This window comes from Sinohyriopsis cumingii, unplaced genomic scaffold (assembly GCF_028554795.1).
Source record: "Sinohyriopsis cumingii isolate HCF-2022 unplaced genomic scaffold, ASM2855479v2 utg000940l, whole genome shotgun sequence".
Lineage (NCBI taxonomy): Eukaryota > Metazoa > Mollusca > Bivalvia > Unionida > Unionidae > Sinohyriopsis > Sinohyriopsis cumingii.
In genome coordinates, this window is record NW_028315945.1 from 206,840 (window position 1) to 233,970 (window position 27,131).

The following is a 27,131-nucleotide window of genomic DNA, read 5'->3' on the forward strand; positions in this document are numbered from 1 at the left end:
GTTGTAATATATAAGTCGTTAAAATAGGACAAGTATTTATTTTAGAAATCTTACTTGGATCGATAACTCGCTTATTTGTTTGCACCTGACAATTCTTGGTATTCGGTAATCAGTTCCATAGGTTATTTCGTCTTTGCATATTTTTTTCCAATATATATGTATATAAGAAAAGTAGCGAAATTCACATTTATTATAAACGCCCCGCCCCACAAAAAAAATGTTAGAGAAAATGGGGCATTTTGTAGGTAATGGGGAGGGGCCTTCTGGATAACGTTACATATATATATATATATATATATATATATATATATATATATATATATATATATATATATATATATATATATATATATAAATTGTACATAAATATCACAAGAGTTCATCATCCCACTGTCTCTACATATAAGAGAATTATATGGTTCCGTGGCACTACATCACAAAGTCTGTGATCAAAACACGCCTTGTTATATATTCACTAACAAGAACATACTGTACAAGATTTGGCATACATCCAATAGAAGGCCTTACGCATCAATGGTCGTACCACCTATCCTCAGTCTTATCTTCACCTCTCGATCTGTCTTCAACATTTATTTCACAGAGCTGTTCCCTTCCGACGCCATTTTGTGAATTACATCCCAGCAGGATATACACTTTGAATCAAAAAAAGGAAAAGAGTTTTGAAAATGGGAAAGAATGTTGGAGTTTTCGTTTTTTTGTCCATCGTCACTGCGATCACAGCAACACCGGTATATGACTTTTACTTTTCATGTTGTTTGCATCTAATTTCTTAAAACATAAAAACCTGTTGTAGACTCGAGCAATATTTATAAATCAGGGAAACATACCTGATCGTTGGTGACGTTATCCTTTATACCGGAGAATAAGAACGTGGTAAAGAAGGAAAGAAAACAAACTGTTTCCAATTTCAAAATCGTCGAAATTGTTACAAATTAAAATTCCTTTAACAAAGAAGTTTCGTTGATGCCACTCAGTGAAGAGTGTAGGATTTTATACTGTACCAGATGTATGATTTAAACATTAATCAAACAGTCTTCATTTAATTGTTATAATTATAAAATATGCCAATATTATCGCTGACTTGAAGCATACTCCTGTGACGATCATACTAGTAGGCAAAGCCTAGAACTGCTTTGGACACGTTGTAATAAGAATGGGATTTATTCAGCTATTTGTTGTAAATATGTATGTGATGCTAGAAATAACTGAAGTGACCCAAGAAACTGTCACTGTGGAATTTTTAAATAAAAAGATATGTATTTGTAAGTTGGGTGGAAGATAAATAAATCAGATATTCTTGAAAATATTTAATTGTATTTAATTGTATGCGTTTTACTGGTCAAAATTAAATACAGCAAAAATACATTTAATTGTAAGCGTCTTACTGGTCAAAATTAAATACAGCAAAAATACATGTTTGAACTCTTGAGACGTTCAAAAGCCACCATCTGTCGTGAAGAACCCAATTTACAAGTATTTCTTTAAATCTTGCATTAAACCAAGCCACAGTGACGAAACAATAACAGACACTAGAGAATTAACGAAAAGTGTTTTGTTTGAATGTCTTTCTTTTCTTCTTTTTTTCTTCGTTCGTTTTTGAAATGGTGAACACACTCCAAATATGCTAGATCTTTATTGAAACCTGAATATTGTCTAACATAGGGTACCGTTTGTAAGTCGGACCTTGATTGCGGGAATGGAGAGTGCTGTTATATACCATCACCCTTTTGGCTCGTCAGCAGGAGGGAGGCACCAGTTGATGTAGACAACTTACCTTTTCAGCCATTTGGCCTGTCACACGACACTGGTAAGTACTTGAAATTATAGTACTTTATTTGTTTTTCTGGCATACGACACTGGTCAGTAATTGAAATTATAGTAATGTGATTGTTTTTCTGCACATTTCTGCGTTTGGCTGGATTTCTATTCGTTCTGATAAAATAGGAGAAAAAGAGGAGACTTGAAACAATATCTCATATTTTAAAATTGTAAGTAACCTTAGTAAAAGGCACATCTTACAATAAGCAGAAACGTTACAACAAAATTAACTGACGGAGAAGGTTAAGATGATAGTCTTCTATTCCTACAAGAATTATACAAATATTTCAAAACGTAAACGCCATGATAAATTTCAGAACGTTTGGAGACAGTATCTGAAGAGATCAAGTGAAATATAACAACAAACTTTTATGCGTAAAGCTACAATAGTTATCGAATTTGATTTAAGAGAATTTTATATTTTCAGGAGTATGTGAGTTGTACAAACTAAAGGGCGAAAGCTGCTCCTTAGTAGAAAAGGCATACGGTCACTGCAGCTGCGGACAAGGGCTTCACTGCATGTTCGTTCCTGACAACCAAACGCGATCTATCACAAACATGGGGCCCGGAACAATAGAGTGCGTAACGGATGATGCATAATGAAAATAGATTGCCTTGACCGTCGACGTTGTGCTTAATTTGAAGTATACAATAAAATCATTTGGTAAGATGAGTTGTTAATAACTAATCTCAACTGGTAAAATTAGTCGTTAATGATTAATCTCAACTATTTTTAGAATAAGCGATATATAAAAATGATCTTTGAAAGCTAATATCACCCCATCCTCACCCCCCACCCCACACACATCTACTTGCTCGCGTGTTTATGGGACTGTCAGGGAATATAAATTAGTAAGTAATTTTTTTTTCTTTCTATCTGTCTCATGATGGATGGAACGATGAATACACTTCTTAAATACACTAACTCAGTCTAGGTACACTAATACATGGAACTTTCTTGTCGAGACAGTAAAGAACTGTTTGTTATACTAGTAAATATATAAGTAATTCCATTCCAAATATGCTCACCTATGTACATTAAGGAACATTCATGCCTTGACCAATTTATATCAGTAACTTTGCATTCAAAATCAAAGTCAAATATCATAATTATTATTTCATAAATTTAGCAAATTTTACATACTTCTGCTTTTTTTTTAAAAATTCATTTTTGCAAAAGTACATTTTTAGACGTTAGCTGTTAAAGCATCATGCATTAGCACCCAATCTACCAAGCTTCATTAAAATCGGGTCTGATACAGTCTCTTAATTGGCTGCAACCTCATCCTATCATATGCACGATCACCTCATTCATATGCATAGATCATGATCACGATACAGCCTTTTTACCAAGTGTGATAGTAATATGATAGTAGTGAATGGGGATACATTAGCCTCAATGGGAATTAGCACTACAGGACCCCTTGGGAACGTTCAGCCTCAATGGAAATTTAACATGGGGAAAAATCGTGGGACAATATAGCCTCAAGGGGAATTTAACATGGGAAAAAGTATTGGGTCACTCTAGCCTCAAGGGGAATTTAACATGGGGAAAAAGTCTTGGGTCACTCTAGCCTCAAAGGGAATTGAACATGGGGAAAAAGTCTTGGGTCACTCTAGCCTCAAGGGGAATTGAACATGAAAAAAAAAATCGTGGGTCTGTTCAGTGACAAGGGAAAATGGAACAGGGTCCGGACCCTATTTTAATAGGGTTCCGACCTGATGGGTCTATGAAAAGGGAACATACGAAAATTGAAACAGGGAGGATTCTCTATTTTTTTAAAAAATAAAAAAAAGGGTAGGCAATTGAAAGTCTATCTCTTTTCGAGAAATGTGGGTGGCCCTGAAAAGGGCCTTTGGGTTTCTTCTTCTAATTTCTTCTATTTCTCCACCAGCTTCTTATTTTCTGTCCTACACTTTTTCTCTTCTTTTCTTTCTTTTCTTCCTCCTTTTTCTCTTCTTTCTGCTTCTCCTCCTCTTCTTTCTTCCTCTTCTCATTTTCTTCTTCTTTTTCAATTTTTTCGTTCCATTCTCTCATCCTTATCCTTTCCTCTTCATCCTCCTTCTCCTCCTTTATTTCTTTCATCAGAGCACTGATCATGTCCTTTACTTTTCTTAAATTGTTGATCTCCATCTTCACTCGATGGAGACTATAAGAATAGTGATCCTCGTTTAGCCTCACTAACATTTGCTCCATCATACCCAAATTGTCCAGGATGTCTTGCAATGTTTTCATTTTATCAAGTTGGTTTGAAGCCATCTTCTTTTTTATTCTCTGTAGAATGGTTTGAACGACGAATACTGTGGGTTCTTATACGAAAAGCGCGGACGTGATGGAAAACATCCCCCTAAAGCCCAAAAGTTATATTACCTAGATCATCACTTAAAACGTGCGGACGTGAAGGAAAACATCCCCTACGTTTCTTATTTCATATGATCTACTATCCACATACCTTAATCAACAACAAACAAACCCAAAATCTACTATCCACACACGCAAAGCATTAAAATCAAACCCCAAATTTATTATCCACACAAACCAACTTAAGCTTTTACATAACCCAATAATCTACTATCCACACAAACGTACGTGATCGCTTACACACACACACACACACACACACACACACACACACGGAAAAAGAGTCAGTGTTTATATTCACACTACTCTACACACACCCTGAAAAGGGCTGTTTGTTTTTGAACTCCATGGCACCTGGTTAATGATGGCACCTTCCATACCTGGCACCACACACACATCTTCTTCCCCAGTCTCTTTTCACTCTTTTTGGAGGGAGAGCAGAGGCGGGATAAGTGGCTTCAGAATCCCAATTTTCTGTCTCTGGGATTCTGAAATTTCCTCTCTCTTTTTCTTCCTCTTCTTTGTTTCTTCTCTCCTCCTCTTTTATTCTTCCCTCTTCTACTATGGCCTCTGCAGCCAGCTCATTCACTATACGCCTGGCATATTCCAGGTGTACATGAAGTTCAAGCAGTTTTGCTAGTCTGGTGTTCATTCTGGTGTTGATCAATCAACAAGGGTAGCTAGACTGCCGAGTGATTTTCAATTTATAGTGAAAGCGCGGACGTGAAGGAAAACATCCCCTAAAACAAAATTGATATTACCTAGATCATGACCAAACAGCGCGCGGACCTAAAAGAAACACTCACTGACTTTTTTATACTACCCATTACTAATTTAAAAATTTTCATTAATCACTTCAATATACTATCCACATACGCAAAGCAATCAAACCCCAAATCTACTCTCCCCACACGTCAAACAGCAAAAAAAACCCATGATCTTAATCTACTATCCACACAAACGTACGTGAGCACTTACAAACACACAATCATATACACAAACAATTACACTCACACTATAAAAAAGAGTCGGTGTTTATATTCACACTACTCTACATACACACACTGGCAAATGGATTGTTATTTCTTTTCTAGAGTATTTGGGTAGCCCTGAAAAGGGCTGGTTTTTTTTGTTTGCTATGGCAATCTTTTAGTTTCTAAGAATGCGACGTCCTCTGACGATAGACTTTCTGACGATAGGTCTGCTTCTTCGGAAAGAGAAGAAGAACTCTTTGGTGTCGATACGACAATCGACAAAACCTCTGTCAGGTTCAGGTTGCTGCTGCTGTTGCTGCTCTCTCTGCTGTTTCTGAAGTCTGTATTTCTCTGTCCATTCTTCTTTCTCCCTGTTCACTTCTTCTCTGAAGAGCTCTTCTATCAGGTCTTCAGTGACTTTTAGCATTCTCACATTCTCTATCTCTTCTGGCTTCGGTATCAGACTGTGTCTGACCCTATGCAAATTCACGTAGGCTTCGTTTAGCTTAGCTAGTTTGGAGCACATCTTCGTAGGAGGATAAGTCGACAATGGATGGTTAGACTGGAGGCTACCCCGGCTTTAAATCAAAGCGCGGACGTGAAGGAAAATATCCCTACACGGTTTTCGAACCGGAACGTTCAATGAGTGTCATGAGAGGGATAGTAAGAAGTCAAAGAGTATGAATCAACATTCTTATAGCCAAACAAAAGACAAAGGCATTTTTTTTTTTCAAAACACAACATTTTTTATTCAAAATCACTTAACACTAACCAACAACTCTAAGATTTTTTAACAATAACTCAACAATATAACATCAAACTTTTTTTTTTAATGACAAACATTTTTTTCAATTAACACTCTACTTTAAACAGGGTTGACAACGTTGTGAATGAAATTGTAATTTCCACTGATGGAAGTCATTAGGCCATTGATGGACACTACGTTTCCTAGCTTGAGACAAAAGATAAGCATAATGGTCACAAAACCATTGATCTACTTTCACATCGTTTCTAGAAGAAGAACGAGGATCAAAATGAGTCACTAAATGTTCTAAAGAATAGCCCAGGCTGCGAAGATGCAGAAAATACACACAATATTGTCCACACACCAAGGAATCTGTGCCTTGTAATTTCACATTATTGAATCGGGTGGTCTGAGAATTTCTTCTCATAAAGTCAATGATATCGTCTTCCAAAGGGGGCAATCCATACGAATCAAAATATTCCACACATCCTTCTTGAGGAAAGTAGACGGCTACCCAGTGGGTTCCTGGGAGATGACTGTCGTCCGTGTTGATCACATAAGCTAGATGGTCTTGAGGTCTGCGATGAGGGAGTTCATCTTTAGCACATACGACAGGATTCCAAGAAGCCGTGTACGAACTGTGGTTCAAAAGGTAATAATGTTCCCAGGTATCCATGTTTTGTGTATTTTTTTCTTCTTCACAGGTAATAATAAGTCATCAATTCGATCCTGACTTTTTGCTTGAAAATATCTGACAAATAACCGTTTCTTCGCTTCGTCTCCCCACTCTGATTCAGGAGAGCTTCGATACGATGGATCTCTTGAGTGGTTAATGGTGGACAAGAATGTTCACGCAAGTCTTTATACCACTGATGCAACACGACTTCGTCCGAGATGAGACTCCAAGCTTCGTCCAGATACTCGTTCAATATTTCTTCTTGACTCAGCATTAGGCATTTATCATGTTGAATTTGACTGGGATGATCGTTTTGACATCCATAGCAATCTTTCTTGATCAATTCCGTCATTTTTTCGACCAAGTGTTTGGCAAAACAGGAGACTAAATGGGCTTCTTGTTCTGACTTCATCATGATAACTTCTTCGTCTTTGTCTTGAGATTCTTCTTCCCCGGTCTCCTCACATTCAATCTTCAAAGTTTCTCCACTAGGTAAAGAGGGATAACAGTCTTCCATGGCTTCTAATAGTCTAGAATGACTTCTCTCAAACTGTTGATTTCTATGGTATTGTCAAATTCTGCAGACAGGATGACGTTCACTGTGTGATCTGGAGGTGGATTTGCAAACTGAAGTTCCACACGAATCTGACCCGATTTTATAGGGTGGAAATGTCCCTCGTCGCTGCCTTGGTCTGGAGTGAAATCAAAACCCCACAAAGCGTAGCCTAATGCATAATCGTCGTACGAAATACCGTGACTGGTGTTGGTTCCTAACTGTCCGGTGGCTTCGTACAGGGACAAGTACGATCTCAAATAATTCTTCGCGACACCAAAGTTGGGCTCAAAGGGTCGGGTACACAAGGTCTTGCCGTCGCGACTGACTTCGATCTTGGACACATTGTAATGTTGAAACTCAAAAGGATTTTGATCGTGTGTTCCGTTGAAGGCTGAATTCTTGACGATACCAACAATCAAACGTTTGGGTAACTGTCCTTGCAACAGATGATCTTCGATCATAGATCGCTGTCCAGCGGGAATGGTGAACGTTTTCACTTCTACGCGTCGTATCGGATACTTGGCGGTCGTTCTGCTCAACGTCTGACTGACGTCGTTTCCCATTTTAGGTAACACTTCCACACGACGCACGTAAAGTCGGGCTTCTTGAATGATAGTTTTGTATTCATTGGCATGGGCCATCAAATGGAAAGCGGCACTGCTACGATTCAGTCTCAGACGGATATCCACCCCGTTCAGCAAATACTTTCTTGTAACTACATGTCCAAATGCAAACGATCCATCAGTTCTAAACTTCGCCCTTGCAGAATTTTCTTACGACGGTCGTTAAACCCCACATTGTGAGGATTGTCATCTTCTGTCAGGACTGTGTCGCTAAACGTGCCTACACCTGCCGTGTCAGGTTTCCATACCACCCAAGCATCCAGATGAGTATTCTTGGCTTCTTTTCCGTACGTCAAGTGATTTTCCAGGTAGGCACGATATGGATAAGTATCCATGCTGCTGCTGACCAGTTTGTTATTCAAGTACAAGTCCACTGAGCTGAACAAGGAATGCATGAAATTGTTGACAGGAGCTACTCTAGCATCGCCTCCTGGATTGGTGTTGTCCGTTTTGATCACTTTCACTTTCAAATACAGGTAACTGCTATTCAGATCGATGTAATCTTCGGGTTGTCCTTTGATTTCAAACTCGATGGGAGCGGAATCCGTCAAAGAGGAGACGGGATGAAATTCCACCCACTGGGACTCTTGCATGGTCATCATGGTGGGGGGCATGGCAAACAGATCCAGTTCCGACTTGGAACAGGCGCAAGACTCTCGGTGCATCATTTTATTCTCTTTCTCAATAATCGAAAACGTCTAAGTCTCGAACGGTTCTTCTTTTCTTTGCCTTTCTAGCTTTAGACGTGTGAAGTCTGGTGAAAGGGTGTTTTCTTCGTCGTCTCTTTCTGCCTTGTCCTTGCTGAATGCTTGACTCGGTAGCGTGCAGGGCATTTATAGGTGTGTCTCGTCGGCCCAAAAGGTCTTTGCCCGTTTGCAGCAAGACATTTTTGCCTACCCTCATGAAGGCTTCTTTAGGATTTTGTTTGTCGATGATGACATTTTGGAGAAATTCTTTGCCTTGTGTCAGTGCCGCATCTTTCAAGGCGTGCAATCTGCGTGTCACCATCGGTTTCAACACCGGGGCCACCGAACGAAAGGCCGATTTTAACATATCTCCTAAACTGTGTCCTCGCTGTCGAGCAACCCCTCGGTACACTGGATACATGACTTACGAATCGTGAGAGAACCGTTTTCGAAAATGGAGTTTCACCGTGACTTTTCCTTTGGTGAATGGAATGTTTTGTCCCAGATCTCCTTTTATAGCAATGTTGACCGTGTCCAAATACAACTTGCTGACAGGCAAATAGTGAGGATGTACAAATTTGCGGTGAACGTGGTAAGTGTTTCCACCTTCCTCGTCAGTGACCGTGGCATAATCCACTTTGAAAGGAATGACACACAGTAACGGCACAGAGGTGTGTCCCACCACGTTGTACTCCACCACATCGGAATACACAAACATCAAATTCAGTCCTTGGTTCAGTTCTACCGGGGCACGAAATAACTTGCTAAAAGACTCGTTGTCGTAAATGACTGGCAATTCGTTTTTCTTCATCATGGCCTTTCTCATGTCCATGTCTCCGCCCAACATTTCAAACAATTCAGGACAAAATAAAATGGACACGATTTTACTCCCGTCAAATTTCATCAAGAAGCGACGAGCTGCTTTGTGGTATTCCATGGTGACACTTTTTTTGACACTTTCCAAAGCTTTCAGAAACACGACATTAAACCTGGAGGCTATGGTGCTCACCAAATGTTGACCACTAAAATAATAGCCTAGGGGAACGAACAAGTTATAAGTGGTGTACTTTTGATTTTTTGTGCCAGGGGTTTTCTTGTCATATTTGCCATGGGTATATAAGTACTGTTGCAATTGTTCGTCATGAACTTCCACATCAAAAAAATTTTGATTGGGAAGGACATTGAGGACTTGGGTCGGGTGAATGATTTCTACTAAAGCCACTTCCCAATGGGCTTCGTGATCTAATGGGATGGTCTGAGGTAATTTGGCCGTGTAACAGCACAACGTGTTCTTGGGAAACACCTCCATGGAACTGTCACTGGGTAAGGTTAAGTAAAATTGGTTTTGGTGACCCATAATTCCAGAGTTCTGTAGCTGTCCGAGGGGTTACTGGACGTCAGAGGCGTGTCTCCGCTCAAAATGGGGTTATTGTTGTTGTTGGAGTGGTGACTGGCACTGGCACTGGACACAAGGTTCCCGTGGTTCCCGTTCGAGGAGAATTTCAGGGATGGATTAGGAAGCAGGTAACCGATGCAACTGCTTAATAAAATGGTCCACAATTGTTTGTCTCCTTGTTGCACACTCAAATTGGCAATGGCTGCCCCGCTGACACAATACACCATGAAGATTTGGCAGAAAAAGACGATTTGCGTTTTAGGCACACGTTCTCCACACCACACCCACAAGGGTTGTTTTTGTAAATCTTGCACAGAAGAACTAGGTGAAGGAGTGGTCGACGTAGCTGGGTCTGCGTGAAAGGGCATGATGGTCACTTCTTTTTATAGTCGATGACTTGCGAAGCGTCGATCCAAGAATCAAAACTGGGTGGATATCCTTTCCAACGTACTTTGACTTCTTTGACACGTCGTTTGCCCACTTTACGGGTTCTGCGTTCGAGAATGCTTTCGATGTCGTACACGTCGTCTTCTTTTTTGGTGACACCTTGTAACTCGGGCAAATAAAACGTTCCTTTGAGCACTTCTCCGTTCATGTCTTCCAATTTATAGACGGCAGGATGACGGCCATGCACTCGTCCAGTGACACGAAACAATTCGGTCGTCCAGTTAGGTAAGTAACCTTTGTCGAAAGTGCGTTTGGTTTTGCCAATGAGTACCTAATCTCCTACGGTCAACACTCCACTTTTCTTGGGGGCAGCCCTCGTCGGGGACGTATCAAGCAGGCGCTCAAACACCAGCACTTCGTTTTCGGGAGTCACTTCTTGCGGGGCACGTCCGATGCTTTGATGGTAAGATTGGTCGTACGTTTGCACCAGGTGCTGTAAGATGTCGATGTACTTCAGAGTGTGGTGATGCGTAAAATATTTCCACATACGTTCTTTCAAAGTGCATTGAAAACATTCCACGATGCTGGCTTTGGTTTCGGGATTCTCGGTGGTAAAAAAATGAATGTCACGTTTCTTTAATTCTTTTTGGAAAGCTTGGTTCAGAAATTCGGTGCCTTTGTCCGTTTGCCATCGAAGATGGTGACGACCACTTTGTTTCAACACTCGTTGCAGGGCTCGCACTAACTCGCTGCTCGATTTGGAAGTCGAGGGTACGACCCAGGCAAATTTGGAAAAGACGTCGATGACACAAAACAAATATTTGTAGCCATTATTGTAGCTGGCTAAATGAGAGACATCGGCTAAATCGGCTTGCCATTGATGATCGATGCCTTCCACTTGGGTGCGACTTCTGGAAAACTTGCGTCGAATGGGTTTGTGTAAGGTGTAGGTAGCTTGTTCTTGTAACCATCGTTGCACTTGAGGTAAACGGAGACTTTTCAGTCGAGTTTTGGCAGCACGATACAATTTTTGAACTCCTGCGTAACCTGCAGGATGGGAGGGATCGTAGTAAATGCTGGCTAACACTTTTTCCATTTTGTGTTTGTGTGTTAATAAGGCATCCACTCTTGGAAGATGCTACTCTTTTTCTCTTGGGGTACTTTCTTGCAATGCTTTGCGTGTGCGACCAGCATTAGGTGTCGCAGAGGAGGATGTCGGAACAGGGGATATCGGTTCTTGTTTCACTTCTGTCTTCACTTCTGTCTTCACTTTCTTTTTCTCTTGTGATGAAGAAGGGGTGGTCATCATCTTTTTAATCCATCCAATTCTGGAGGTAGGTGGTGTTGTTAACTTGCGTACTTTTTCTGGTGGAGTTTGAAACCCTTCTTTTTCTTCTTCTTTTCTGTCTTGGTCACTGGTAGTGGTGGTGGTGGTACTGGTGATGGTGCTGGACTTTTCATCAAGGTCTTAAAATCTTTCAGAGTGGGTAGAGCTGTTTCGTCTAAAACTTTCTGGTGAAAGAGTTGTAGTCGTTGCAAGAGCTGACCGTACTTTTGCGATTTTTCTGTTTCGGACAAATCTTGGCGATTCATCAAGGACTGCAATTCGTGTTGTAACTGGGACATTTCGCTGAAATGGGGATTGGGAGGTAAATGCGGGGTGCGTTGTTCTTGCCAACGATGGTATTCCATCCATCGTTTGTAAGACACTAAAGCTAGTTTTCGTCCTTCCATGGGGTCGATTCTGAGATCTTGGGACTTCCGAGGGCCTTTTTATCTTGCTCCTACCAGTCCTCCCAACATGGTTCCCAAGACACCTTTCAGCAAGGGGCCTAACAAGAGGGGTAAAATGCCTCCACGTTGGACCAACATCTTCTTCTTTTGACGAATGGGAATTTTCTTTTGAACCATTTGGCGAATAACCTGACGATGTTTGCCTAAGCATTGTTTCTGGTGTTTGGACAAAGGCATTGTGCCTTTCAAGACGTTCAAACAACATTCGCACACGGTATTGATGACCTCTTTGGAAGCTGATTGAATGAGTTTTTTTCGTAGGGGTGGAGAAGCTTTGGACAGGACAGATAACATGTCCCCATGTTTGACTAAACGAGGAGGCAGTCCTTTCCTTTTCTTTCCTTGGGGTTGTTTAGAAGAGGGATGTTTTCTGGAGGGTGACATCTTCAGGAGCACCAAAACACTGATACCCTACTTGGTCACACACCTTTTTTATACTGGAACGCGTCGCCACTGATTGTCTTTACCTCGTATCAACTTCAGGACAGGCATGACACGTCGTGCAGGGGTACGCAACTGACTAAATCGAGCCAGTTCTTGCTTGGACAAATCCAGTAAACTTTGTAACATGCCTGATCTTTCTTGGACTTTGATTTTGGGAGAAGGTACTTTGTGAGCAGCAGCCACTGCCACTAAATTGGAGGGTCCTGCTACTGGGGAAGTTCCTGGGGTCATCAACGGAGAAGTTCCTGGTGTGATCAACGTCCCCAAGTACTCTTCAGTTCTTGGTGTCATCAACTGAGAAGTGGATGAACTTGAGGCTGTCGGAGACGCAGTCACCGCCGTGGCAGGTCGTGGTTTGCGAGTGTAAGGTTGCCTCCTGGCCGAAGTGCCTCTCTTGCGACTAGTTTTCTTCTGTGAACTTTTCTTTTTCTGGGGACTTTTTCTCTGTTTCTTTTTCTGGAGGCTTCTTTTCTTTTTCCGGGGTGGTGTCTGGTAAGAGGAGGGTCCCGCCACTGGAGAAGTTCTCCTTGGGGACCTGATCTTTTTCTTCTTCTTGGAGCTTGGTTTGACTTTTTTCTTGGGGAGAACTTTGGGGGCATTAGGATCCCATCTTAAGAGAGAGCGAATGATGACCCCTCCTAGAGTGCCGCTCCCTCCAGATTTCAAAATGTTTTGTTTTTTGGTTTGAGTGTCGATGCGGGGATCGGCCAGTTGGGTCAAAGCGACTTTGTTTCGATCGAAAAAGCGTTTGGTTTGATGAGGAATCTGAATGATCCCTTGTTGTAATTGATGTGCTGTCACCGTGAACCATCGTAAGACTTCTCTGAGACTAGCTTCTAAGACAGGAGCTCGTGTTTGTGGATTTTTTTCTCGACTGATGCCATACAAGGCACGAATCAATTTGACGGGAAGATGCGACTGAAGTGACGTCATGTTGACGTTGTGTGAGACAGACGAAAAGTGTCTGAGGTTTCTATAGATTTTTTTATGGAATGAAGTTAAGTCGAGGACGGAGACGTGTACAGGACACGCCCTCCGTCTTGGCACCTGTGGTAAAACAAGTGGGTACGAAATTGCAAATCATCGGCGGTCGTAGGTTTTAAATCGACGAGTAAATAGGCGTGTGGAGTTTGAGTGGCATCGTCGTACGCCTGAGTCAGCCAAGGTGTCCCTAACTGTTTGGCTAAGACTTGCACTTGCGATTTATCTCGAGGGCTTTTAAACAAGACCACGTAATGCGCATGGAGACTGATGGTGCGATGGGCTTTACTTTGTTGAAACAAATGTTGAGTGATGCAAACGACACTGGCATTACGATGATGCCCTTTGCGCGTGAACCACAGTTTAATTTCTTCTTCGTCTTCTCCTAACATGTCGTCAAAAATGACCAAATGGGTTTGACGGGAGTCACAGACGATGCCGTCGTCTTATTTAGGAATGCCTTCCACAAACACGATGGAATCGCCTTGATTTTCTCGCAAGAGGCTGTACACCGACTGCCACCCTTTGTAACACCACACGATGCGTTGAGGTGGTCGATCGATCAAATGATGTTTATGTTCGATCAAACGTTTGACGAATTCGGTTTTGCCTGAACCGCTAGGTTCAGCAATGAGCATGTTAAAGGGATGGCGAAGATACAAAGCCTCCCAACTGGCACGATCTAAGTGTTCGTCGATGACTTTGACAGTAGAAGAAGAGGGTGCAGAGACAGCAGAGGTAGCCATAGTGTCAGGAATGTCACTTGTGACACGAAAACAGACCAGACAGGAGTTTATATACTTTTTCAGGACACGATTATTGAATGCTTCAAATATGAACAACACGAAAGACAAAAATACATAAAAGCCAAATAGTTATGTACAGGAATAAAAAACACATCAAAACAATCAAAGTGGAATATAAACAAGTCTCTGTACAACATGTTTTGGGTAACCAAGATGTCCTAGGGACAGTGTGTAATGTTCTTACAGTCTCTACATTAGGTATTGTCACACAAGTGTCCTCCCGGAATGACCTTTCAGGAATGTCCATGACAGTCCTGTCCTGAAGCGAGTGGTTGTTCTCAGTGACGGGTTCTTCTGGCACTGTCACTAACACAGGTTGAAAAGTAACTTTTTTCCTTGAACAATTCTCGTGCATACTGGGCCACTTCTTGGGTCCAAGCCTCAAAAACCCCCCTTTTCCAGTCACGAACATCTGTCTAGTGGGGGTGTAAGTCACAAGCTACACACACATCGTCATACACGTCTTCGGTAGCTAAAAGTTGACGAATCTTTTTTTCCCGTTGAGGTCGAGAAGTATCCAGATGAAAACGCAAGGCTTTGAGCAAAAGGAGTCTTTCGTGACCATTTAAGGCCATTGATGTGGTAAGTACTGATCGTAAAGAGTTCACAAGGAATCAGCTGGTAAACGAAATCCCAGAAAACAAGTCACTAAGACACACACCACTTGTCGACCCAAATTGAATGGATACAGTTCTTGTAATAATCGATGGTAATGATCCACGGTTTGAATATGGTCATTGAGTTCCTTCCACGGAATCTGTTCAATTACATGTGACATAAGTCGTGGCATGGCAGCCTGTTTTTATAGTCTCTTTGTTTCGGAAAGAATACACCTACTTTCTAGCCAGAGATCCTCGTTCTCGGTGATGTCCAACATTTCACTCCTAGCCAGTCTGGTTTCTTTTTCAACGACATGGTAAGTTACTTCAATGTCTTGGTCCCACTAAGGGTAAGCAATGACAATTCGGTGACCATCGAACATGTTCTAGGTAGGCCGAATCTTGCGGTTCCCAGTGGTGAAGTGACACACTGCAACTGAAGCACTTGACTTTATCCCCTTCAACCAAGTAGTAAAATCCGGCTCTGGCTAATTCTTCGGGGGTCGGTCCTCCCAGATACTTAGGCCATTTTCCTTTGAACGATTGAAGACGATTTTCAAAGTCGCAGTATTCCGACAAACGCACAGGAAACGAATATTCGTCTTTCACAGGTTCGTTTCGATGAGGGTTGGGTGACATGGACAGGAGTTTGCTCAGTCCTGGATGACATCCGTAGGGGGGTAGACGTGAAGGTGAACATTCCCCTTTAAAACGAAACCCAGTAAAGTGTCCAAAAGGACGAGCGGCATCGCTTTGGCATCCCTCATGTTTGGCACGCACAGCATCACTTTCCATGATAGGGGCAGTGAAAACAAAGTTCCCATGATGCTTTACGGCATCGCTAAGGTCACAGTGTACAGCATCGTTCCCATCGCAAGACCCACAATCGCATTCCACTTCAGAAGCCCCACACTTGAATTGTGCCTTTCTAAATTTGTTTTGTGTTTCTCTGAAAGTATTCATCTTGTTCGCTTGGTCTTGGTAGTCACAATGAACTATCGATCTTGCCTAGGGTTCCTTTTTATATACAGACCAATACCGACGTGTCCATACGCAAGGAGAAATGATTGGGCAGTCGCACTCGCTTCTGGTACACGATTTGATAGACTTTTTCCAAGGGTCGACTGACGATGTGGTAAGTAGGTAAACATACAATCTTGTTGGGATGATAGGTGGTCACTTTAAAGTGTTGATCTTTCCCAGACTGCAAGGCTTCTTTCAGTACTCCAAAGTTGACCACTCGACTGGTACGATAATTCAGAGTCAATCCTTTCACTTTACACGTCGTGTGCACTTCTCCTTGTTTGTCCCGGTATTCGTAGCCGTAATTTTTAGGACCGCCACTGGCGAAACTTAGAATCTTGTCATCGGGATGCTCGTCTGTCCAGGCCCCTAAACGGTCTCCTTCGATGTCAGGGTGCTGTTGACTCGGGTGATGGATGTAAATGCAACTATCCGTGTCAAAGTACAGGACACGTTCCCCTAACAGTTCTAAAGCTTCGTACAATTTTAAGCGAGCATGGGCTGTCACATAAGCCGCAATGATGACATTTCCAAAGGGGTCGTCTTGTACAAAGTCCATATCTTCTTCGTAATTCACTAAGATCAAATCCTCGCGAACGACGTCCACGTGTTTCATGTATTTGGTTTTGTCGTGAATCATCTGGAAGTAGCGGGAAGGTTCTGTCAAATATTCCGTCTTGGGTAAACACGGTCGTTGTGCCATTTTTCCCCACAAGCTATTTAATATCACTTTGGCAAACGATCGCCTGCCTTCGTTTTTCTCGATGTGGTCTAAAGGGATGCCTTCTTGTGCCCAGTACTTCTCTTTGAATGTCTTTTGGTCTTCTCGAGTGTGACACCAGGACGGATAGCCGCTGGCTTCTTGCTTCAGTTTCAAAAAGGCATCCACGTAGTCGGCGAAAATGCCTTTCTGCGTGGGGTCACCCTTGTGATATTGTTCTGTCTTGGGAAAGTGACAAATTTCGTACACTTTTAACAATTGATATCCCATGTCCAGAGCTTTGAACAATTCTATGCTGACCCACGTCCCCGTCAAGGCCCGTTCTTCCTGGGTGTGATGGCAAGGTTGATCTTGGTTGCACGTTTCGGCACAAGTACAGCACAAAAGAAACATCAGTTTACCTTGGCAATGGTGAGGTAACACGGGATGGTACAAGTCCGTGGGAGGCAAAACTTTACACTTGATCAGACCTTCGTATTGTCGAATGCTTTTCAGGTCGATGTGTTCCGTCAACAATTGTGGGTGCCTTACAGGAAAGCGACAATATTTGCACACGAAGGGATACAGCGAACACACGTCCAAGTATTTCATTTCTTCTCCTTTCTCTTCGTCGGCTTGGTACAGCAAACAGGTGGCATTGGTCCTTCCTCCGTACAAACTATCCCTCGGGTAAAGCGGGTCCATGAACTGGCAACTTTCCAAGAGGCGTTTAAACTCGGAATCGGTTTTCAAACGGTGATCGTACTCGTGTTCCCACATTTCCACCACTTGGTATCCGTCCTGTTCTAAATTTAGGCGTCGCTGACAAGTGTCCTGGTACAAGTCTTCCATGGTCCGTTGTAAAAACTGATTTTTAGTGTCGCGGTCAGGGTAACAGACGGGACATCCGTGAAATAAGCAACCGTTAAACTCGCACACGATCTTGGGGTTTTCTAAGTCCCAGCCATCGACCGAATGCGTTCCGATGGTCTTTTCACCGCCTCCGTTGCAGGCATGCTGAATCCATTTGTCTTCCTTGTCGCACAAGTAATGTAACCAACGTAGGGCTTTGACCGGGTATTGACGTTTGACATAGTTGGTCGTTTGAGGACTGATGACAGCCACGGTGTTTTCAGGCATGATTCGTTGGCGGTACACTAAGGAACACGCTTTGGCAATGGTACAAGCTTCTTTCAAAGGATCGACCCCTCCGTGTTCCATGAACAGTTCTCGAAATTTTCCACAGCATCGCCGTAAAATGTCCACGTCGGAACGACAATACCTTAGCATTTCTTCCTGAACGTCGAAAGGGTCGGAGGCGTGAGCCTGGTACCAAGCGTAGAAAGCTTCTCGTTGTTCGGTACGCATGTTGTCGGGTTCGTAATAGTGAGCCTCAGGTAAATTGGGTAGGACGGCGTGTTGATTGGCTTCCGTATTGAGAAAGTGTGGAAAGTACCCTTTAGCCATTTCTGTCATTACAAACGTTTTAGGCATTCGACTAAAAGACATGGCTAAGTAACTCATCGAATCTTTAAACTGCACTTGTCCCTCTTGCATGAAAATGATTTTGGCTCCGTTCAAAGTGACTTTAGGACGTTCGGTGCCATGTTCCGTATAGTACCTCAACAGAAACTGTCCATCGTATCCGGAGAAATTGTGAGCCATCACTGTGGCATGACGATGACAATCTCCGTAACGTTCGATGTCCTCTTGGCTCCACGTCTTGTCGATGGGGTCTAAGACCCATTGGGCAAAGTCGGCTAGCGTGTTCGGTCCTCGAAAGATTTGTTCACGCCCTCCAGGAATCTTGCTGCAGTGAGGGCAATGACTGAAGATAGGTTCTTGAATACACTTGTCGCACGCTCGATGAGCCACGCAGAAATTTGGAATGTGAATACCGGTCTCTTGCATGCATTCGAAATCGAAAAAGATGAAATTGCCTTTCTTCTTGTGTCCATCCTCTTTCTCTGGTGGGGATTGGTATTTTTGGACGTAGCATTGGTGTTCCAAGTCCACGATGTGGTGACAAATGTGACATTTTTTCTTTCCTCGACATACGTGTACCTTGGCACTGTTGGTACGTATGCCTTGTCCACACGTAGGACACAATCTCAGCAGTTGACAAGCGCATTTCTGCTGTGAACCTTGCGTCTTCAGATGTTGTTGGTAACAGGCAGGGCTGACAAACGTGCGCACACAAGTTGAACAATGCACTGGTTCTTGCCCTTCGCTCAGACAGGGTGGAGAGGCCAAACATCTTGAGCATTTCGAGCCACAATGCTTGTGTTGCTCTCGATTGTTATAGCCATAGTCACATTTCTCACAGTAATAACCGTATCCCAGGAATGCAGTGATACTGGTAATGGTATCGAAATGGTCATCGTGATGATAGACATGAATGTATTTTCCGTCCTTAAAGTCTTTCCCTCGAAACAACAGAGGCCCACGCATTTCTTGAGGGTGCACTTTCAATGTGTATCGTGGAGCTAGGACATCTTGCAATTTTTGCATCTCAGGAATGCCACAGGGTGTGTCTTTGGGCAAGCCAGCTTGTTGTAACAGGAGTTCTGCTTCGTTTCGTTGTTTGGCTCGGTCCGATTGTCGAATAGTTTTCCAGGTTCTTTTCCATTCTGCCGTGTCGTTCTTATCGGCATAGGTTCGTCCCACCACGATGGCCCTGGCTAAACACATCTGGTCTTCAGGGTTGTGAATTCGGACGAGACTCTTTTTGGTGCTGCGAAGCTCGTCCACCAATAACATCTTTTTGCGTCCAGTCCCTTGAGGAGGAGAGACGTGGGTCATGTCCTCTGTGGCTTTTCCATCGGTGATGTCAAACTGGTCATTGGATTGTTGTACGTGTTGAATTTTGTCCATGACTTTGGAAGCGGTCAATTCTGCAGGGCTGATAAACTCGATCCAAACAGGGGATTTCAAGCCGTCGTGTTGTATGGAAAGTCTCAAGCGATCGTCTTCTTTGGGTTGACATTGTCGCTTGAGTGTGGTGAGTAAAGAATCCCACATCTCGGTGATGAACCCTTCTGCTTTCTCCAACGGTACTTCGGACTTGAAATCTTTAAACTTCACCATGCATTTGTAAGCCGTGGTTCTAAATTTTCTAGAGGAGCGCTTTTCTGTCTCTCGAATGTCATAGTACTTTTCAGGGTTAACTAAGGGTGGTGAACTTTGTTTAGAGGGTTTGGATTCTGGTTCACTCATGTCCTCTTCAAAATCACTGGCATGAATTTGTGCCAAGACTTCAGCTCTGGTACGAGGTGATAGATCACGTTTCTGCCTCTTACTTTCTTCTTCTTTCTTCTCAAATGAATTGGATCGTTTCATCTTGAGTGCAAAACGTCAAATGACTAAAGTTTAAACACCACAGACTAATTTATAGTCCTGGCAGTCCAGCGTATATAAAAGGGTATGTGTCTTGTCCTTTCACTATTCATTTCACTCTCAAACCAAGCACAACGATGGAAGAGACTACCCAAATCGAACATTTCATCAGAGCGTTGCGAGGGATCATTAGAAAATTTTATTCAGACCAGCCGACGGACTACTCTCCTTCCTTTCGAGATAAAAGTCAAGATACTTGCTATATCTGTCAGAAAAAAGGGCATTGGTCTTCAGAGTGTCCAGACCGTCAAAAAAGAAAAAAAAGGGTTAAAAGAGACAAAAGTCAAGATACCTGTTATTATTGTCAAGAAAAAGGACATTGGTCTCCAGATTGCCCAAAAAAGAAACAAGAGGAGTCAGAAGAAGAGAGGGATTCTTCAGAGGAAGAAGAAGAGGAGGAAGAAAGCAGACAGGTGAAGAAAAAGAAACAGGAGAAGAAAAGAAGAAGGGAAGAAAGTGAGGAGGAAGAGGAGGAAAAGACTGTGACGGTGAAGAAATTCAAAAAACAGAGAGACTAAACAATGAGACAGAAGAAGTCTATGAACTTTTCAAAGTGCTCTGTTGTGAATTGTGAATTGGATTGTAACTATTGATAAAAGAATAAATTAGGTATAAAAAGGTAAGTGTCTTTGGGTTTTGATTTTAAAATAAGAACGTACACTCACACATTCATACACACGTACTATAGGGGTAAAATGGGTTGGGTTTTTTTTTTTTTTTTTTTTTTTGAGTTATTGGCAATTGAAAGTCTATCTCTTTTCGAGAGATGTGGGTGGCCCTGAAAAGGGCCTTTGGTTTTTGGTGTAGGGGTGAGTTTCAGCAATCAACTTTAACTGCCTTAAGCCTTTGCCACGGCCGAGGCCTACTTCTGATGATGATGATTGGGTTGAAATCACTAAGGGTGGTACGGTGGGCTTAGTCACAGGGTTGGCGTGTTTAGCTCTGGAAGTTCGTATTCTCTTCGGTCGTGATAAAGAAGTCTGATACATTTGTTTCAGACTTCTTAACTCCGCTAAAATGTCTAACAGTACCGTGACCGTTTGATTTTCACCCTCTTGTTTCTTTTCTGCTGCTTCTTGTTGTTGTTGTTGTTTTTTTCTTACCTCTTCTTGCTGTTGTTGCTGTAAAAGAAAAGCTTGTTCCGCTTCCTTTTGTCGTTGCATAAATTTCTCCAATTCTTCTTTCTGTCTCTGTCTAAAATTCTCCACGTGTGGTAATGAAGGTGACGAAGGTTCCGGAACAAATTCTTGCGAGGTAAGAAAATCCACAAAATCCCAATGTACCTCTTCTGAAAGTAAGTCCGGGTTCCCTTGTGTAGTCTCCACTGCTGGTGCACCCCAATAAATCGTTTTCTGAGTTTCCGTCATGTTGAATCACTGTCTCGCATCGATTGACTGCACACAGGCGGTAGCGAATCTATATAGACCATGTCACGTCACAGACTGTTCTCTTTGGATTGGATGCGAGCTGACTGAATTTTGTAACGCGTGTTTGGATTGGTCAATGAACTCAATCTGTTTCAAACCTTCCTCTACCTATAAATGAACGCAGTTCACTGCATTGATTTACCTGTTCTCGTCGCCTGAGCATGTGGACTGACGTTGAATCTTCCACCCTTGTTTCAACAATGATGTTCAGGACGGACATGCTAATGTATGTCCGATCCAAGTGGACAGTTGTCCACAAGTCAGACACCGGTCTGTGGATACGAAGAGTGTATGTGGAAAGACAAGGATGCCTCAAGAGGACTCTGAGTTATAGCTCTGCGGTAAGACGCAGCTTGATGACAAGAAGATGCCACAGATGCCCTTTATGTTAAGGGCATATTAACATAAATCCAAAGGCCCTTTTCAGGGCCATCCACATCTCTCGAAAAGAGATAGACTTTCAATTGCTTGCCCTTTTATATTTTTATTTTTTATTTTTTAAGAAAAGAGAGAATCCTCCCTGTTTCAATTTTCGTATGTTCCCTTTTCATAGATCCATCAGGTCGGAACCCTATTAAAATAGGGTCCCGACCCTGTTCCATTTTCCCTTGTCACTCAACAGACCCAAGATTTTTTTTTTCCATGTTCAATTCCCCTTGAGGCTAGAGTGACCCAAGCTTTTTCCCCATGTTCAATTCCACTTGAGGCTAGAGTGACCCAAAACTTTTTCCCCATGTTCAATTCCCCTTGAGGCTAGAGTGACCCAAGACTTTTTCCCATGTTAAATTCCCCTTGAGGCTATATTGTCCCACGATTTTTCCCCATGTTAAATTTCCATTGAGGCTAAACGTTCCCAAAGGGTTCTGTAATGCTAATTCCCACTGAGGCTAATGTATCCTCATTCACTACTTATAATCAGCAATACAATGACTAGAGTGTTGACAAACTCATCCAATCAGATGCAAAATCACTTTATAAATGTGTCATGATTATACTTATCCACCATCATAGTGTTAGTCAAATTTGCAAAAATAGTCTACAGAGCGTCGTAAACTTTTAGCCAATCACATGAAAGCTCGACTTATTAATACGTAAGAATCTCACGTGTTATCGAATTCATGCAAGATCTTCAAAATACAGGCATTTATTTGAAGATGGATCAAAGTCAGAACGAAAATACGGCTTCAAGTTCATTACCAAGCAAAACCAATCAATTGCAGGATAAACTTTAATAATATGCATGGATACCGGAGTAGTGAGTGGGGATATTCTTCGAACAAGAAGACTTCTATGTTAAATTATTGTGATTTACCCTACGGACAAGGGGAATTTAACATGGGTGGGAATATAGACGGACAAGGGGAATATCACAGGATTGGGCTATTTTACAGACAATGGAAATTGAACATAGTAATGTATAGCGATAATGGATTGGGACAAAAGGGGCCTTCTACATTTAAGGGCTTTTCGAGGGACAAGGGTGGTAGAAGGCCAAACACAACAGAGGCAGACATATACAAACACAAGCCGTAATTTATATATAAAGCATTATCTAGACCTGAATTTATGTTGGTGGTGTTCAGAAATTTGCATCTTTGATGCTTTCAATAACTATAATCAAGGAAAAGATCATTGACAAAATGGATGTGACTAAAAGTAACGCTATAATAACGAAATTGTCCCAGAATTTAACAGAGATTAAATTTATCCCTAAACATTAAATTACATTGGTTAAGACTAAAATGGATAAACCTAGTATCTATTCATATCCTCAACTTGTTTAACGATCCTGTTTAAAACCCCTAGTATCTTTTTTTAGCTAAAACGTGCGGAAAATCTTGTGGAAAACCCTACATACATGCTGAGCCTCAACTTGTGTGACGATCCTATGGAAAACCCTAAGATCTATTTTTAACCTCAACTTGTGGAACTTTCTATCGAAAAACCTAATATCTATTTCTAGTTACAACGTGTGAAAATTCCTAGGGAAAAACCCAAGTCTATAATTATAGCCTTTATAGCTTCAATGACGTCAATGTACTGGACAACAGGACAGTAATGACAGCAGTGTTGCAAGTGGCTCACCTGGATACACGCTACTGTAGGTAGGTAGGTGAAATAAATTTAAGGATAAAGGACGTTTTATAGGGACAAAGAAAGACAAAACACACATATATATATATATATATATATATATATATATATATATATATATATATATATATATATATATATATATATATATATATATATACATACATACATACATACAGACACACACACACACACACAAACACACACACACACACCAAACGCCTTGTGTTAGCTTAGACTATAAGTGACTGAGATCAAATCTCGCAAAATAGACTATCTCTTACACCACCAAAATACTGCATGGACAACGCTAGTATCTATCTATAGTCTATAGTCTATCGAAAAACCCAATATATATGTATAGTCACAACTTGTAGGAAATTTCTAAGGAAAAACCCAAGTATATTTATAGTCTCAAAACACAAACCTTATAGATAGGAACTCCGTTGAGTCAAAAATTTAGTCATTTGCAAGTTTGCGATCAAGATGAAACAAGCGCATGATTTCACTGAGAAAGATGAAAAAAGAAAGAGACGGATACGTGATATATCGTCTAGCGCACGAGCTTAAGTTTTGGATCAGATCAATACCAGCGATATTGAAGACGACATGAATGAGACTGACTCCACATCTTCTACGACTGAGATGAGACCGAGAGAGTCTACGCCAAGTCAAAGTCATCCAGTATCACCCGAAAAATATTACCACAATTAAGAGCTGGATAAATGCTTCTCCAAAAAAGATAAAACCACAGCCTACATGTACACTATGATATTTAAAAATTTCAAGCCAGAAGTACTCTGGAAAAAACAGAAGGGTTCATCACTGATTTGTATGATTCTTTGTTAACCACACAGAAGCAAAAATGTGTAGCCAAAGAAGACGATCGCTGCACACTCTCTATTTACCACGACCGTCTGAATCACCCGTTTGGATCGAGTTTAGCAGGCCGTCAGAATTGACACTTTCCAAAGTCATCGACAAGATTCAACACGCGCAGCAGTCCAACGGCAGGTTTCGCATTACCGATGGAAATGCGACATGTACATGGCCCACGTTTCTCTTCTCAAAGGGACCGGACGCAAAGTATGTTATGTGTAGACCTTCGCAGCACCAAAACGAGTCTCGTTCGAATTATTAATCATCAAGACAAGATGGCCCATGCCATCGTGGGGGACGAACGTATGCTGCCAAGAAGGACAAGGCAGAATGGAAAAGAGCTTGCCAAACTATTAAAAAATTTAACCGAGCCAAACAACGAAGTGAAGCGGAAGTCCTATTAAAGCGAGGTGGCCTATCCAATGACACACCCAGTGGTATTCCTGAATTACAAAAATTGCAAGACCTCTTCGCTCCACACTACACCCTGAAAGTACACCCTCAAGACGTGCGTGGACCCCTGTTGTTTCAAGGCAAATATTTCAACGACGGAAAATGCATTCACGCCTATCATGACGATGAACATTTAGATGCCATTACCAGAATCACTGGATGCCTGGGGCACGGTAATACTGTGATAAATGTGACTATGTGTATAACAATCAAGAGCAACACAAGCATTGTGTATCAAAAACGAGTGCATTGCTCAGCTTGTCAGCGCACGTTTGTCAGCATTACTTGTTACCAACAACATCTGAAGACGCAAGGTTTGCAGAGGAAACGTGTGTGTCAATTCCTGAAATGTTGTTCTGCTTGTGTACAAGTCATACGTACCAATAGTGCTAAGATGCACCTATGTCCAGGAAAGTAACGTTGTCACATTTGTCGCCTAATTGTAGGCTTTGAACATGGATGCTACAATCAAAAATACCAACTCCAACAGAAGAAATAAGAAGATGACCAGAAGAAAAGCAATTTCATATTTTTCCATTTCTAATGCATACAAGAGACCGGAATTCACATTCCTAATTTATGCGTGGCTCATCGAGAGTGCGAGAAGTGCATCCAAAAGTGCATCCAAAAGTCTAGCTTTAGCCATTGCCCTCACTACATCAAGAATGACTAAAACATTTAAAATAACAGAAATGGCCAACGTTTTTTATACCGCACTTTTTCAATACCAAAGCCAATCAACATGACGTTCTAGCCCATTTGCCCGAGGATCACTACTACGACCCCGACAACATGCGTACCGAACAACGAAAAGCTTTCTACGCTTGGTACTACACTCGCGCCTCAGACCCCTTCGACTTTCAGGAAGAAATGTTAAACTGTTCTCGTTCTGACGTAGACATTTTACGGCGATGCTGTGGAAAAATTTGAGAATTGTTTATGAAGCACGGTGATCCGTCATCGATTGCAATTCGTATCGAAACTGGGACGTCTGAGTCAATTGAGGATTATGAGGCAAATGTGGGTCCGTTGTTCTTGCCAACGATGGAATTCCACCCATCTCTTGTAAGTCAGTTTTCGTCCTTCCATCAAATTTAAAAGGTCACTTCTGAGGTCTCTTGATCCATATGGTCCCGTTAATCGTCTTCGCCCGGAATGCCTTCCACAAACACGATGGAATCGCCCTGTCGTTTTCGAAAGAGGCTGTACGCAGATTGCCACTCTTTATAACACAACACGATCTGTTGAGGTGGGCGATCAATCAAATGATGTTTATGTTCGATCAAACGTTTGACAAATTCGGTTTTGCCTGAACCACTAGGTCCAGCAATTAACATGTTAAAGGGATGGCGAAGATCCAAGTCCTCGCAACTGGCAAGATCTAAGTGTTCGTCGATGACTTTGAAAGTGGAGGAACAGGGAGCAAAGACAGCAGAGGTAGCCATAGGGTAATGAATGTCATTTTTGACACGAAGACAGGCAAGACAAGAGTTTTTATTCTTTTTTCAGGATACGTTTATTGATTTTTAAAATGGAACAGCACGAAAGACAAAAATGCATAAAAGCCGAATGGCTAAGAACAGCGATACAATAACATAACAACGATCAAAGTGGAATATAAACAAGTCACTGTGCAACATGTGTTTTGTAGCAAAGGTGTCCTAGGAACAGTGTGTAATGTTCTTACAGTCTCAACATCGGGTACAAACAGAGAGGTGTCTTCCATGAATGGCCTTTGGAGAATGTCCATGACAGTTCTGTCCTGAAGGGAGTGATTGTCCTCGGTGACGGGTTCTTATTCTGGCAGTGTTTCTAAAACAGGTTTAAAAGTTACATTTTTCACTGGACGTTTGAATTTAGGACCATAACCCTTGGGCATAATTGGCCACTTCTTCGGTCCAGGCCTCGAAACCCCAATTTTTCCAGTCACGTGTCAAGGTCACAAGCTACATACACATCGTCGTACGTATCTTCAGTACATAAAGGTTGACAAATCTTTCTCCCCGTAGAGGTCGAGCAGTATTCAGATGAAAACGCGAGATTTTCAACAAAATGAGTGTCCCTAGGACATTTAAAGGGACCACTTTCATGTTGTATTCGATGGCAAGTCCTGCTCGCAAAGAGTCCACATGTAATCTGCTGGTAAACGAATTCCCGGAAACGAAGTGACTAAGACAAAGACGACACGTCGAACTCAATTCATGGGACACAGTTCTCGTAATAAGTGATGGCAATCATCCATCGTTTGAATCCTCTCATTCATTTCCTTCCACTGAATCTGTCGTATCACT

General features: G+C 41.9%; 1 protein-coding gene across 1 annotated transcript; it reads left to right on the forward strand.

The window, feature by feature from the left end:
* The first annotated feature begins 549 nt into the window (after window positions 1-549).
* Window positions 550-2,509, forward strand: LOC149772976 (uncharacterized). The gene is made up of 3 exons (XM_089947006.1): window positions 550-749; window positions 1,684-1,828; window positions 2,267-2,509. The coding sequence occupies exons 1-3, from the start codon at window positions 687-689 to the stop codon at window positions 2,437-2,439; spliced, it is 381 nt and encodes a 126-aa protein (XP_089803132.1). The 5' UTR covers window positions 550-686; the 3' UTR covers window positions 2,440-2,509.
* Window positions 2,510-27,131: the final 24,622 nt, after the last annotated feature.